Source organism: Aethalodelphis obliquidens, unplaced genomic scaffold (assembly GCF_003676395.1).
Source record: "Aethalodelphis obliquidens isolate GAN/ISIS:26980383/991018 unplaced genomic scaffold, ASM367639v1 scaffold36, whole genome shotgun sequence".
Taxonomy (NCBI): Eukaryota; Metazoa; Chordata; class Mammalia; order Artiodactyla; family Delphinidae; genus Aethalodelphis; species Aethalodelphis obliquidens.
Window position 1 is genome coordinate 5,632,003 of NW_020837980.1, and position 14,333 is coordinate 5,646,335.

At 41.3% G+C, this 14,333-nt stretch overlaps 2 protein-coding genes across 11 annotated transcripts in view; both read right to left on the reverse strand.

Annotated features, from left to right (window-relative positions):
* Nucleotides 1-5,814: 5,814 nt before the first annotated feature.
* Nucleotides 5,815-6,944, reverse strand: REP15 (RAB15 effector protein). Its single transcript, XM_027129228.1, has 2 exons — nucleotides 6,899-6,944; nucleotides 5,815-6,660 (listed from the first exon to the last, which is right to left on the reverse strand). Exons 1-2 carry the CDS (start codon nucleotides 6,942-6,944, stop codon nucleotides 5,915-5,917), a joined length of 792 nt encoding a protein of 263 aa, XP_026985029.1. The 3' UTR covers nucleotides 5,815-5,914.
* Nucleotides 6,945-7,316: 372 nt separating this feature from the next.
* The window catches only part of PPFIBP1 (PPFIB scaffold protein 1), a 178,026-nt gene continuing 171,009 nt past the window's right edge, over nucleotides 7,317-14,333 (reverse strand). For all 10 annotated transcript variants that reach the window (XM_027129376.1, XM_027129375.1, XM_027129373.1 and 7 more), the window contains 6 exons: nucleotides 13,673-13,795; nucleotides 13,001-13,126; nucleotides 12,220-12,408; nucleotides 10,327-10,506; nucleotides 9,318-9,383; nucleotides 7,317-9,176 (listed from right to left, as the gene is read on the reverse strand). In XM_027129376.1, coding sequence (XP_026985177.1) covers nucleotides 9,090-9,176; nucleotides 9,318-9,383; nucleotides 10,327-10,506; nucleotides 12,220-12,408; nucleotides 13,001-13,126; nucleotides 13,673-13,795 — 771 coding nt within the window. In that variant the 3' untranslated portion in view covers nucleotides 7,317-9,089. The remainder of the gene's footprint in view (nucleotides 9,177-9,317; nucleotides 9,384-10,326; nucleotides 10,507-12,219; nucleotides 12,409-13,000; nucleotides 13,127-13,672; nucleotides 13,796-14,333) is intronic.

The window sequence follows — 14,333 nt, forward strand, 5'->3', positions numbered from 1 at the left end:
GCGGGTCTGAGGCCCTATTGCGCAGGCTCGCCTCGTCTTGCCCCGCCCCTGGGAGGGAGAAACAGAAAACACTTGGGCCTGCGAATTCAGAGCCCGAGTGAAACGTGCAAGAAAATACCCCCCAGCATAGAGAAAGTAATGAAAAGAAAGTAAAATGATTTTTTTTAAAAAATCGAAGCAGTCAGTCCAAAGACAATTGTAAATAAGGACCATAGGGATGGGGGAAATGTGGCTTACAGAGGGCAGGTGAGGGCAGAACCTCAGATGGCCCAAGAGTCAGGTAGTCTACCCTAAGCCCCTGCTTCTTCGCAATTGCTGCGTTTCTGCACTTTCTTGAAGTCTTCAGCTAGTGCAAGTGATATGCTTTGAGGAGAGAGGCAGTATCCAATAGTAATAAAAGGATGGCCTCTTGAACCAGACTAGTACTTGAGTTTAAAACTTGACTTCACCATCTTTAGGATGTGTGGTCCTAATCAATCAAACGTCTGGGTACAATACTAGCATACACTGAGCGCCCCGTGCGCACAGGCTGTAACTGCTATCAGTGATTTGGTTAGCTTGTTTGTAGATCAGGTTAGAATTGCAAAACGGCAGAACTCATCAGGACGTAGAAAATAATGGTTATCCTTTAATGAGCGCTCTTATTTTCTACCATAGAATGGATTAACATACAACTCTTAATAAAATTATCCTCTCTTCTTTTCAATCGGTATGTATAATACTCAAAGCACAAAAGTATGATAACAAGAACAACTGGGAACAAACACAACTGTCTCTTGGTAAGCATACCAAGTAGAGCAGAGCTGTGCAGGTGTCCCAGGGTATTCTACCTGTGAACATCAGGTGTGCCATGGGCATCAAGCAGTATGTGGCATGATAAGGACAAATACTTGTAATAATCACCATCCTCATCTTTTCTGACCTCTTATTATCCTATTATTGCTTCAAAGCAGAAGTATGGTGTATTAGGTGTGTATTTGTCTGCTAGGGCTGCTGTAACAAAGTACCAGAAACCGGGTAACTTAAACAACAGAATTTTATTCTCTTACAGTTCTAGAAGCTAGAAGTCCAAAATCCAGGTGTTGGCAAGGGATGGTTCATTCCGGATGTTCTGAGGGAGAATCTGTTTATGCCTCTCTCCTGGTTTCTGATGGTTGCTGGCTGTTTTTGGCTTTCTTTGGCTTGTAGACACATCACTCCAATCTCTACCTCCATCTTCACATGGTATTATCCCCTGTCCTCCATTTTTAAGATTAAAAGCATGGCCTTTAAATCAGATGGGTGTGGGATTTGAATCCAGGCTCTGTTTCTTTGTGATCTTGGGCAACTCCACCTAACCTCTCTGAACTTCAGTTTCAGAGAAAATGGGAACAATATTATCTTCTTGAGGACCACAGTGATTAGGTGAGTAATGTTTCAGAAGGCATAATATAAAGGTGGCCATTAGAATTAAGCTCAGGGTCAATGCAGCAGCCACTTTTTCTCTCAATTTTGTATATTTTAGTAGGATAAAGTACAAGGCCTATCCCATAGAAATTTAACGACAAATGAGTATGAATCCTTATAGAATTATTTCATATCCAGAGACTTCTCAATTTCTGAGCAAGATGTTAAGAGACTTAGTTCCTTGCTCAAACTGCTTATGCTTTCGTTTTACTCTCTCCCTAAGAGTAAAGTAGATCGATATGACTGGAATTAGAAGAGCCAGAAAAATACTTATTGTTTTCCCTGATATCAAGTACTATGAAGTTCGTTCTATATTGAAAGTTAAAAACTCACCTGTAATGCTATCAACGGGCAATAATGCTATGTGTTTCATGCAGTGTATAGAGTAAAGCATGTACTGTCATGTACATAGGAGTTAGTAAGAATAACATACTCTTTCAGTTAGAAAAGATCTTAGAGGTGCAATCACTCAATCATGATAGAAATCTTTTCATTAGCCTTAGTGACCAAATAACCCAGTATACTGTAGAAGCTAGGCTGGTTTCATGGGCTTGTGACATATACTTAGAGGAGCCCTGTGCTTGGCTTAATGCTCTGCTGTCCCTGTCTTGAAATTTTTAATAGTTTTTAAACAAAGGGCTCCATATTTTCAGTTTGCACTGGGCCCCACAAATTATGTAGTCAGTTCTGTGTAGATCAATTTTAAATATTAAGATTTTTAATAATTGGTATTTGAAAACTGCATTAATCCAATGACTTTGTCAGAGAGCTATTTTTAATCAAAACTAACTTTATAAAAAGTGAGTGAACCAAACTTCCAGTTATAAGATAAATAAGTACTTAGTGATGTGATGTACAGCATGATGACTGTAGTTAACACTGCTGGATGGTATATTTGGAAGTTGCTAAAAGATAGATCCTAAAGGTTCTCATCACATGGAACATTTTTTTTTTTTTTGCATCTATATGAAATGATGGATGTTAACTAAACTTATTGTGGTTTTCATTTCATAATATATGTAAGTCAAATCATTATGCTGTATAAACTAATACAGTGCTGCACGTCAGTTATATCTCAATAAAACTGGAAAACACTAACTCAAAAATAAATAAATATGCACTTACAGAAAAAAGTGAGTGAACAAAGTATGTCTATTCACAAGCATGGTAAATTGACAATATGCAAATATCCAGGTATGCAACTCAAATATCCATCAAAACAGTATAGATTAAATACATTATGGTGTATACCTACAACATAGAATACTACTTAGACACATACATCTTAATCCCAGTTGAACATTAGAATTATCAATACTTTAGGAGGTTAAAAAAACCCGTCTAGGCCTCTCTCTGAGATGCTGGTCAATTGGTCTAGGTGTGTTTGCAAACTTGGTGGGTTTTTTTGCTTTTGTTTTAAGTTTCCCAAGTCAACCTAATATGCAGGCAGGACTGAGAACCACTGATGTCAGCCTTATAAAGGATGAAGTGGATATAAATGTATTAGCATGGAAATTTTTCCACAATATATAGTTTTTAAAATGCAGGTTACAAGACACTTACAGATATAATTCCATTTGTGTAAAATACTTTCCATATGCACTACACATTCTTGAAGGGTAAACAGTAAACTGGTATGGGGTGTTGGTGAGACTCCTGAAGACTTAACTTTCTATACTTCTGTACTTAAATTTTTACATCAAAATGCAGATTTAAAATAATGAGAATACAGTATTTTTAAAATCAGCCAATGCTTCACATCTTTATTTTCATTTAAAAAAACATGGTGAGTCTTTGACATATCTTCCAGCTATTTATTTTTTTTAATTTATTTTTTAAAATGTATTTATTTTTGGCTGCGTTGCGTCTTCGTTGCTGCGCACGGACTTTCTCTAGTTGCGGCGAGCGGGGGCTACTCTTTGTTGCAGTGCGTGGGCTTCTCATTGCGGTGGCTTCTCCTGTTGTGGAGCACGGACTCTAGGCGCCTGGGCTTCAGTAGTTGCGGCACGTGGGCTCAGTAGTTGTGGCTCACAGGCTCTAGAGCACAGGCTCAGTAGTTGTGGCGCACGGGCTTAGTTGCTCCACGGCATGTGGGATCTTCCTGGACCAGGGCTCGAACCCGTGTCCCCTGCATTGGCAGGCGGATTCTTAACTACTGCACCACCAGGGAAGTCCCTCTTTCAGCTATTTATAACATGAATGTTTACAATTTGTATTAGACTTTTCAAACTTTTGGTAGACTTACACTTCAGTATAGAAAATGTTGTCACAGGCATTGTCTCCTTTGAATTAGTTGAAGTCATTCACATTTTACAGATAAGAGAACGAAGAGTTAAACCACTAGACTCTGCTCTTAAGAGAATTGGGACTCAAACCCACATCTGATTCCAGGTTGCAAACTCTTCTTACTCTGTTACACCACCTTCTGGATAGCTTACGCTACACAGCTTTGCTGAAGACAGGGGTCACTATACACAAGGAAACGTAAGTTGACCGAGTATCATAACCTGCCAGGCGCATTCCAAGTAACAATAATTCTTGCTTGACAACTTGAAGAGATGTCTCTCGTACCTATTTGTCCCTGCTTATCGAAGACAGAGGGCTAAAATGCTTTCCTTGAACTTTTGGTTTCCTGCAATGAAGGAATGTCATATTTAAGAAGTTTGGAAATCAGCCTTCTAATTGTGATTATATTTCATCCAATCATCAGCCAATGACGTAAGCTTTACCGGCAACTCCTCCTAATCTGACCTCTTCACCTCTCCTCTGCCACTTTGGTCCAGGCTACTCTCTTCTCTCCTCTGAATTATTATAACAGTTTCTCAGCTGCCCCCACCCCGGGAGCTGCCACTCTTTTCTCCCTGCAATCTAGTCTCCACCCAGCAATACAGTGAGGTTTTTAGTGTGTAAGTCAGATCAAGGCATGTCTGTCCCCATATCACTGAGTAAAATCCAGAGTCCTTACAAATATGATCTGCTTCTCCTGTTTGCTGGCTCCTTCTCCGACCTCATCTCCTAACAATCTCCTTCCGGGTCACTTTGCTCCATCCACACATCCTCTGTTGCTATGCCTCAAACACATCAACTCCACTCCCATGTCAGGCCCTTGGCACCTGCAGTTCCCTATGCCTAGAACACTCTTTCCCAGATACCTGCACTGATGCTCTCTCTCCGTTCAGATCGCTGGTAAATTGCCCTCTTCTCTCTGAGGCTTCCCTTAACCACGTCATATAAAATAGCATCTCCTTCATTCTCTCTCCCCTTACCCATACTTAATTTCCCTTTATACCACCCCTGACATTTATTTAAATATGCATTTAAAATATATGTGCATGTATTTGTTTATTGTCTATCTTCCACCATTAAGAGGAAAACTCCCTGAGAGTGGGGACTTTGTTCTTCTTAATGCTGGACTGGCAGGGCATGGAACAGGGCCTACCAAGTAACAGGTATTTAATAATCACGTGGAATGAACTGATCTTCCATGTACACTTTTAAGCATTTTTTGTTTTGTTTTTTTTGCTTCTGTCCTCTAGAAGCATAGAGGGAAAATTATGTTTCCTTCCCTACAGTGCTGTTATAATCCCACCCAGGCTTTTTTTTTTTTTTTTTTTTGCGGTACGCGGGCCTCCCACTGCTGTGGCGTCTCCCTTTGCGGGGCACAGGCTCCGGATGCGCGGGCTCAGCGGCCATGGCTCACGGGCCCAGCCGCTCCGCGGCACGTGGGATCCTCCCGGACCGGGGAAGGAACCCGCTTCCCCTGCATCGGCAGGCGGACTCTCAACCACTGTGCCACCAGGGAAGCCCCCACCCAGGCTTTTAAGTAAAGATGTTTTTTATACGTGAATACACTTTCCTTACTGTAAATGCTAAACAGACGTTAATCATTATTACGAGGGATAGTTAAATGGGTCACTGTGTTTAAATCATAGGTAAAGCTAACACTTGAGTCCTAGAGGGATCCCACCAAGGTCCTCTCTGTGCAGAGGAAGCAGCTTGGGATGAGGTGGGATCAGGGTAGAGAGGAAGAGAGCCAGGCTAGGTTTTGCTTAGGAGTCCTGAAACGAAACCGGTTTTGTAAATGTAATTAAACCTGTTCTACCCACTTCCCACACACAGAAGTCAAAACACACTTTACAATTTCAAATGCTAGACTTACTCTGTCAACCACACAATTTGTTTTTCAAATCGAACTTTAAGGGTGACTTTATTATCCTCTCTTCCCACTTTAATTGCTGAATAATAAATAAAAGATTAAGCTAAATTGTTACATTTTCCCTGAAATACAGGCAGGATTTTTTCTGTCCATAATCATGATACTAAGATGTTTTGACCCAGGTGATGGTTTTCATTCAATGTGGGGTCGGGGGAGAGGAGAAAAAAGAAATCCCATGAGGGGATGATGCAAGAGGATGAACTTGCTTATTAAAATAAAATATTTTTTTCCTTTTTATCTTACAGGCCAGTCTCATCTCACATAGCCAGTTCGGAGGATGCTAATATAAACCTTGCCCACCTCTCTCAGCCCGTCTTTCTTACTCAGACAGTTTCCAAGCAGTTCCCTGATGGAGACACAATCTTCAGTTTCCAGGATGAATCGTGCCACGGCCGTCCCTCCCGGCAGATGGCCCCTCACTGTCTCACGTTTGATACTGTCCAGGACAACAGTATGTCTGATGTCTTTAGGCTTTCCTGGCACACCAAAGATGATAAACAGGCCCAGACAATCCTCTCCTATCAAGTTACAGAATTCTTCCAGCTTATCAAACCTACTTCTATTGCTGAAAGACCGCTCTGCCCTGGGTTCTGGATTGGAGGGGTCACAAGGCTCCGATTCCACGGGAGGATGAGAAGACATCTGTAGAGTCTGTACTGCCAGCTGGAGCCTTATTTGCTTATCGGATGCCCAAAATGTCCAAATCCAGTCCGCCCCAAACAGTAAGGCTTGGTGTTTGGTCATCTTGGTGGTAGTGAGCCAGTTGTCAGTGCCTTTTTCATGGCAGAAAGTGACGAAGTGGATTAAGAAGATCTCATTGAGAGTGTTTGGAGCTGGGCATAGATTAGTCAGCATGTCTTCAAATCCAAGATACTCCTTCAGTTTCTGGGTTGCACGGACTATAGCTCCACTGACCACCTCACAGATGCCGAGAACCTCTTTGCCGTCCTTTAGAGCCAACTGCTGCGATGGTTTTTGCCCCGTTTTCCCTGCACCCGCTCAGCACTACTTCCGCATATCGAACAGGCGAACTGTACTTTCTCAGAGTAAGAGTTTTGCAGTGAAGTCACATCTGCTAACATGGTCCCAGTTTTCTAACTCTTCAGGGAACCATATATACACACAGCTAAACAAACATGTAGGTCTTCCTGTTGGGTGTGTTGTACTCATACAGATTCCTGCTGGTTTATTAAGTTAGAGATATTAACTTTCACAAAAAAACCATCTGTCTTTTACTTGTATTCACTCTACTTTTAATATTTGGTAACCTCTTCCAAGACATGTTTCCTTTTTCCAAATTTTAGTTTAATTAAAAATAGTACTTAGTTCTTTAAAGAACCATACATATAGAACTCACTTCCTTCTGCAACTAACTTCTCCAAACCTGTAGGCAAGTCATTTCCCTTTGCTTTTCTGATATCCCTCTGCCATGAGTCCTCATCCCCCAGTTCAGCTGCCTGTGTTTCCTTTCACACAGAAGTTTCTCAAGCAAAGGCCTCAAATTTCTATGTGTTGATACATGCTATAAATCCTACTCAAACAAATTCATGGGAGTTTGTGAACTATAAACAGTTGGTGTTACTATTCTCTATAGCAGAAATAAAGGCTACTGGTTATTCCAAGCAAAGGAAAAGAAAGTAACAGACGATAAAAATATGAGGCAATTATCAACTGACTTTATTTCTTTTCATATGGTAATACCAGCAGTGCATAATATTTTGTAAATAAAATATATATCATCAAAAAATTTTAACCATATCACATATCATCAGTGATGTTACATTGTCCTGAATAAAGAATACTTGGCATCTATAACTGTCTCCTGGTATTTTTAACCAGGTTTGAATAACAAATTGTTTTTCAAATGGTGACACATATTCACATTAAAATAAAACACAAATACGGTAAGAGTCCAATACGGTTACCAAATAATGAATGATAGGGGGCAAAAGATTATTATTAGCATTGAAGTATTTTAGTTATGAATAAATAGTAATTTAGTATCACAGGTTCCTTGATGAAAAGCTTGGTAACTTGTTAGCTTGAAAGATCATACCACTGACATTCAAATACAGTTTATTAAGCAAGTCCACTGACATATACTGAACTACCCACCCTATGCCAATTTGTGAAAACCTGTCTTTACCACCATTGGCTATCATGAGTAATGATGAAGTACTGAATAAAAAATAGAATATTCTTTCTAATGCCCCTAGAAAATAATAAACATAGTAACAGTTTTTGTTGCAGCTTTCTTTATAAAGAATGTCTGGGACCTGTGCTACAGAAAAACATGAACTGCATTTTATCATCACAATATAGCCATTATGAAACTAATTTTGCAGGCTTTGAGCTACTGAACTCTGATTGAGACAAAATATTCAGACAAGTATCCAGCTTTTTAAAAAAAATCCCATTCACTAATAGCCTGAGAAATGTACAATTAATAACATTAGGAAGACTGTCAGTATTTTGATGTAATGATATATTTAGCAAAGAGGAAGATAAGAAGCTTAATACTGTAAAGGGCTTTGTTTTGTTTTGTTTGTTTCTTCAGAAATTATCTCTACAAAATTTGGGGGAGTTTCTGAATGCATTCAAGTTAATAGTATTTAAATGTCCCTCAAGTTCTCCCTTATGAGGTAAGAGGATCCAAGATTAAGGTTGAAATTCTTAAAAAGCTATTCAACAATTTTGTGATGTATCCTCAAAGAAGGGGTATGTCATATATGCTAATTTAGTCGGCATGATCAACATCATTCAATTCAGTTTTGGAGAAAGAAAGATCATTTATGACCTCTCCAAGAACCAGCTGGTATACGAAAATTTTGATCACTGTATTTTTTTTAATGTGATCTTTTTACCATCTTCCTTATGTCACAAAATAAAAGTTCTATTTTCTATGTACTAAGTATATACATATATTTAGAAAAATATATAAAAATGGGACAATATGTGGAGGCACGTGGAGGTGTGGCTGGCATTTAGTGGGCACACTGAACGCTTAAAGAAATTCCACATGTTGATTTTGAAAGCATATAACGTCCTGTTTCAAGGGCTGCAGTGCTGTCAAAAATCATTCCCTCACTGGTTACTGCTTCCCAAATCCTCCACGCTGTGAATGTAGATGGAAACACTATGGGAAAATACTCATATTAAATGCAACACTTTAAATATAATATATCACAGATTTTTTTTCTTTACATTAAATAGAGGAAAAACAATTATACTCTCATTCACCAGTGTCTTATTTGTCATGGCAACTTTAGAATCGGCACCTATTCCCTGCTTTCCGTTTCCACTTCTAAACGAGAAGTGGGAATGATGAACAATATACAATCTGTTGCTTACTGTAGATACTGTGACTGTTTGAGAAATAAAGCGGAACAAAGATGAAGGGTTCCCCGTGCTCATCCGGGTGCTGCGGTCAGACATTTGAGTCTTCATCGGTGATGCTGGCGCTGGGGGAACGGGCAGCAAAATCTTTAAACATCTCGTCTTCCTTTAACATGTGCTGGAAGACAAGGAGGTGGGAGTCACACACACCGAGTGCCACGCACTCTGCACCACTCGCTCTCCACTACACATGCAGTCCTTTGGGGTCACTCTCAACCTTATTTTTAGAAGAACATCTGAAATTCGTTTTACAACTTACGGTTAGATTGTTGATGCCCTCGGAGAATGCGCCTATCTGTCTCACTGTCCCTTCTGAGTCTTCCATCTGCAATGAACATACCATGACATGACGACTCATTTGCAATAATTTCAAGGAAAGTACAGCAAAATGAACACAAATCTAAGAAGAAATAGTGCAAGTGGTACTGAACGGGATAGGAGCAACAGAACACTCCTGTTGCATCTCCTCCCACTAATGCAACTGGATGTTAAAGATGAGAAGAAACACTTTACTGGCACATGTAGCCTAATGCTCTGATGTTGATAATGGCACCAGCAGACTGTTACTTAGAAGGCAATATTCAGATGCCTGACCTCATACTGAAAAGGCTAAGGAGTATGAGCTGTCCGTTCCTCACTTGTTTTAATACATAGATTTCCTTAATACTGAGATGGTATAACATAGGTAAAAACAGCACAGGCTTTGAAACCAGCCGGGCAGGTTAGAATCCCAGTGATGCTACCAGCTCTTCTATCTTGTGTAAGTTACTTAACCATTCTGTGTCTCAGTTTCCTTATCTCTAAAATGAGGATAACAATACGCCCCATGTATTAGGATTACCCTGAACATTAACACGTTACATGCTTAGGGTAGTGCCTGGGATGTAGTAAGCAATCTGTTAAGTGCTCACTTTTATCATTATATTATTATCTTTATTTGTAGGCATTTAAGGAAAATGTCTTTGGTTAGTAGACGCAGTGCACTAAGTTTTCATTTAGTGTTTCAGTACTGGAAGAACTTTTTTTTTTTTTGTGGTACACGGGCCTCTCACTGTTGTGGCCTCTCCTGCTGCGGAGCACAGGCTCCGGACACGCAGGCTCAGCGGCCATGGTTCATGGGCCCAGCCACTCCGCGGCATGTGGGATCTTCCTGGACCGGGGCACGAACCTGTGTCCCCTGCATCGGCAGGCAGACTCTCAACCACTGCGCCACCAGGGAAGCCCAATACTGGAAGAACTTTAAAACAGGTATATAGGGTTACGTTTACCTGCTCTAACCGGTCCAAGTCATCCTCATCATACAGGTGCATGTCCAAACCAGGCTTAAATCCTTTCTTAGATGTACCTCCTGAGGTCTGTCCCAATTCCATTGGACAAACATATTCCTCCCCATCTTCCTGTTTCTTCTTTCTCAGATTCCCAAAATTGCTGAAGGTAAGTTTCTTTGGCTTTAAAAGAAAAGCAAACAAAAACATCCAGGGACTTGATAAAACTCATATGAAAAGGACCAATAACACGTATAATTTAATTATTCACACTACAGAGAAAAGCAATTGGATGATTAAGTGGGTATAAGAGAAACAAAGGCATCCTAGGCATATGACTGACATCCAAATGTGATAAAGGATCCTTATTATGACTCTCAGAAGATTAAGCTTGTCCTCCTTATTCATACCAACTAGCTGGGTAGTCACCGTGAAAAGCAAAATATGCCAAGAGCCTTAGTTTTGATAGACAGACCTTAATGCAATGAGATTTCTCAGGGCTGAATTCAATTTTGCAAGGTTTTCTAATCTAAGATCAGCAAAAGAAAATGGCCATTACTGTATTTTCTTTTTGGGTAAGGCTATGATTATCCTGTATGCCTATTACGCTTCCATAACAGGACTGGTAACTGCTGAAAAGAAACCCGCTCTACTGGAGAGAGAATTTCCAGTGAGAGAAGAGAAACTCCATCTTTTCACTGGATAGTCCCTGAGACTATATGTTAAAAGGGGATGGTGATCAGGCCGACACTGAGAATTTAAATAGAACAGAATCTCTCAGAGGTTTCAAATCTGGTACAACATCATTTTTTTTTTTTTTTTTTTTTTGCGGTACGCGGGCCTCTCACTGTTGCAGCCTCTCCTGTTGCGGAGCACAGGCTCCGGACACGCAGGCTCAGTGGCCATGGCTCACGGGCCCAGCCGCTCTGCGGCACGTGGGATCCTCCCGGACCGGGGCACGAACCCGTGTCCCCTGCATCGGCAGGCGGACTCTCAACCACTGCGCCACCAGGGAAGGCCCTAAATCTGGTACATCTTTTAAGGGAGAAAGGGAGCTAAAGAGGAAGTGTCGGGTAGGTAAAAGTGGTTTTAAAAAAAAAAGTTTGTGGAGGAGCCACATCCGTGGAGGAATCAGTAAACCCTACCTCTACATTCCGTTAGTTGAGATAACGGACTCAGAAGAGCTCACAGAAGAGTGATTTAAAGAAGAAAAAGTGATCTGAATTTGGTATGATCCATGAATCCAGGTAAATCTAGAGACACCCATTCTCTGCTGGTCTACTGTGGATCATTTCTTTGTTTTTTTTTTGCGGTACGCGGGCCTCTCACTGTTGTGGCCCCTCCCGCTGCGGAACACAGGCTCCGGACGCGCAGGCTCAGCGGCCATGGCTCACGGGCCCAGCCGCTCCGCAGCATGTGGGATCCTCCTGGACTGGGGCACAAACCCGTGTCCCCTGCATCGGCAGGTGGACTCTCAACCACTGCGCCACCAGGGAAGCCCTGTGGATCATTTCTGAATTATCTTTTCCTAGCTTGCAAGGCTGGTTAATGATAAGTATGAGAAGAAATCCTCCTCTTATGCTTGATTTATCCATAGGATAACTGCAATCAATACTGGGCCCAAGTCATGGGCTTTCTGCATTGGCGAAACATCAATTATAGAAGCCAACATCAGGTTCCTTATATTGTTAACTCTAATAAAATAAATGATTTGAGCAAAGATTCCCCCCAGAAGGAAACCTTCAAAAATGCATTTTCCTAATTACTCTTAAAGATGCATTTACCTTCAACCCATCCACAAAACTTAGTAAACCTCAGAAAATGGGATAGCCAGGTAACAGTCAAAACTGAGCCTCTGCTAAAGGCAACTATTAAATGGTAGGAGCTTGAACCAACCTTCACTTTGGCAGTAGCTGTTAAAAGTACATAATCTGGTAACTCCATGGCATCCCGCTTCTGGTGTTGGGCCTCAGCACCGATCAGCAGGTTGAAATGAGTGGCCAAATGTCTTCGCAGCAGGGTCTTGCTTGGTGGGATGTTCAGTAACTGAGCCATTGTTTCCACATTAAAACGAGGTTCTAGAACCTACAGGAAAAAATAAGATTCTTTAAGACACCAGGTATCATACATGTCTGCACTGTGCTCTATAATCTGCAAAGCTCTTCCACTTAGTTATCTCCAATGGCCCTCTCAACAGCCCAGTGAGATAGACTATGGACTTTGATCTTCAATTTAAATATCTTTTCTTTGTTTTGCCTAAGCTAGTGAGAAGTAGAGCTGGTCCTGACATCCAGGCATTACAAAGTTGGGGCTTCTGCCTCTCTGAAGTGGTACCTTTGGGAGCCAACTCCTTATGCAACATCAACGTGCAGAAATATAGTCCGTATCTTTGCAGGGATTTTAAAACATGATCATGTGAGAGCCAGTGGCCAGATGTTATCCAACATGAAAGAGGATAATAAAAGAGAAATGGGTTTAAATCCAATCTAGAGTTATATGATATAAGTAAAAAATATGGGACAGAATACTCTGAAAGTAAAGATTCACTAGAAATGTTGCAGGAGAGTTCAGTTAGATGACTTTAGGATCAAGACCAGCCAACAGGTAAGAGCCTACTCATTAGACTGATGGAAACACAATGATAAGAAGTCGGTTTTAAATGAAAACAGAGTTTTACCATGAGCCCACCATGGACACCACTGCCTCTGAGATTGGGGGCATATTCCGCCAAGTCCACGGAGCGCAGCCACTCCATCACGCGATGATTGGTCCACTGCTGAACCTCTGATGGGGTGATGCTATTCTGTGGGAACAAACCACCACCCAGAGCTTCAGTCACTGACTATGGGGTTCCAAATATTAAACCTACATGCTCCTTCTGAAGGTCCTGCCTCATGCAGCAGAGTTGTTCTACATCCCACTAAATGTTGATAGAGAAAAAGGTAAAAAGGTGTTTGCTAGTTTGAATTCTCTTTTAAGGAATCTGTGTCCCAGAGTTTTAAGTTTCTTGCACACTAATAAAGCAGTGCTTTAGGAAAGGTAGTCTTTACAGTGATTTAACTTTGGGGCTTAAGGAGGCAAGAAAATAAAATACACCCAAGAAAGGAGGAAGGAAAACTAAAACACAATCCTTGGCTTCACTTACACAGGTAGAACCATCATGGGGGGAAAGGAAGGAATATAGGAAGACAAAGCCTCAGAAGTAAATGAGGCTGGATTTGAGGCTCTGAGGGAACCAGATGCTTTCCTTCCCTGAAGGCTCCAAGAGGAAATGGGTCTTAGTGTCTCCACACGGGCAGTCACATGCACGGAATGTGTATGCTGTGTAAACCTCAACCTCAGATGCTACCTCATCAGAGGGTCGCCTCCGCAGACAGTTTGGTTCAAAGTTATTGATCCTTAGGACTTGGATGGCCCTCTTGATACTGAGATGATGGAGCACACTCATGACCTTCAAAGACAGTAAGTCATCCTGCAAAACAAAACAAAAAGAGGCGCTCACTGAGCAGACCTAGAGCAGGAGAACCTTCTCAGGGAAACCTCAGAAAACTCAATTAAAAGTAGAAGTGCACCTCTAACAATAGGCCTCAAGGGCTTGTCAGGATTTTCAAAGCTTTTACGTAGTAACAGAACTCTTTTTCCTGTGCTGAACAAAATTTTCTCTAGGACCCCAGTATACAATAGAAGGGAACCAAAGTTCATGTTGTCCCAACTGAAGCTGACTTCTACCTGTTCCTCTCTCTTCCACTGAGATAAGACTGTGGGACTGCACAGCTCTGAAAAACACAGTTTGAAAAGCACTCGCTAGGCCACGACAAAAGGTGACCTGCTATGATTTGATTTGATAAAACAGATAACTGAGAGCAAGCAATGTTCACCGATGACCAAGAGCTGGTTTTCTGAGCTAAGGCACATCACAGTTTGGGGGAAAACCAGAAGAGTGCTCCTATTACACTACCCGCCCAGCCTCGAGAAATCTCTGGTTCTAGAATATTGTGCTTTATCTAGCA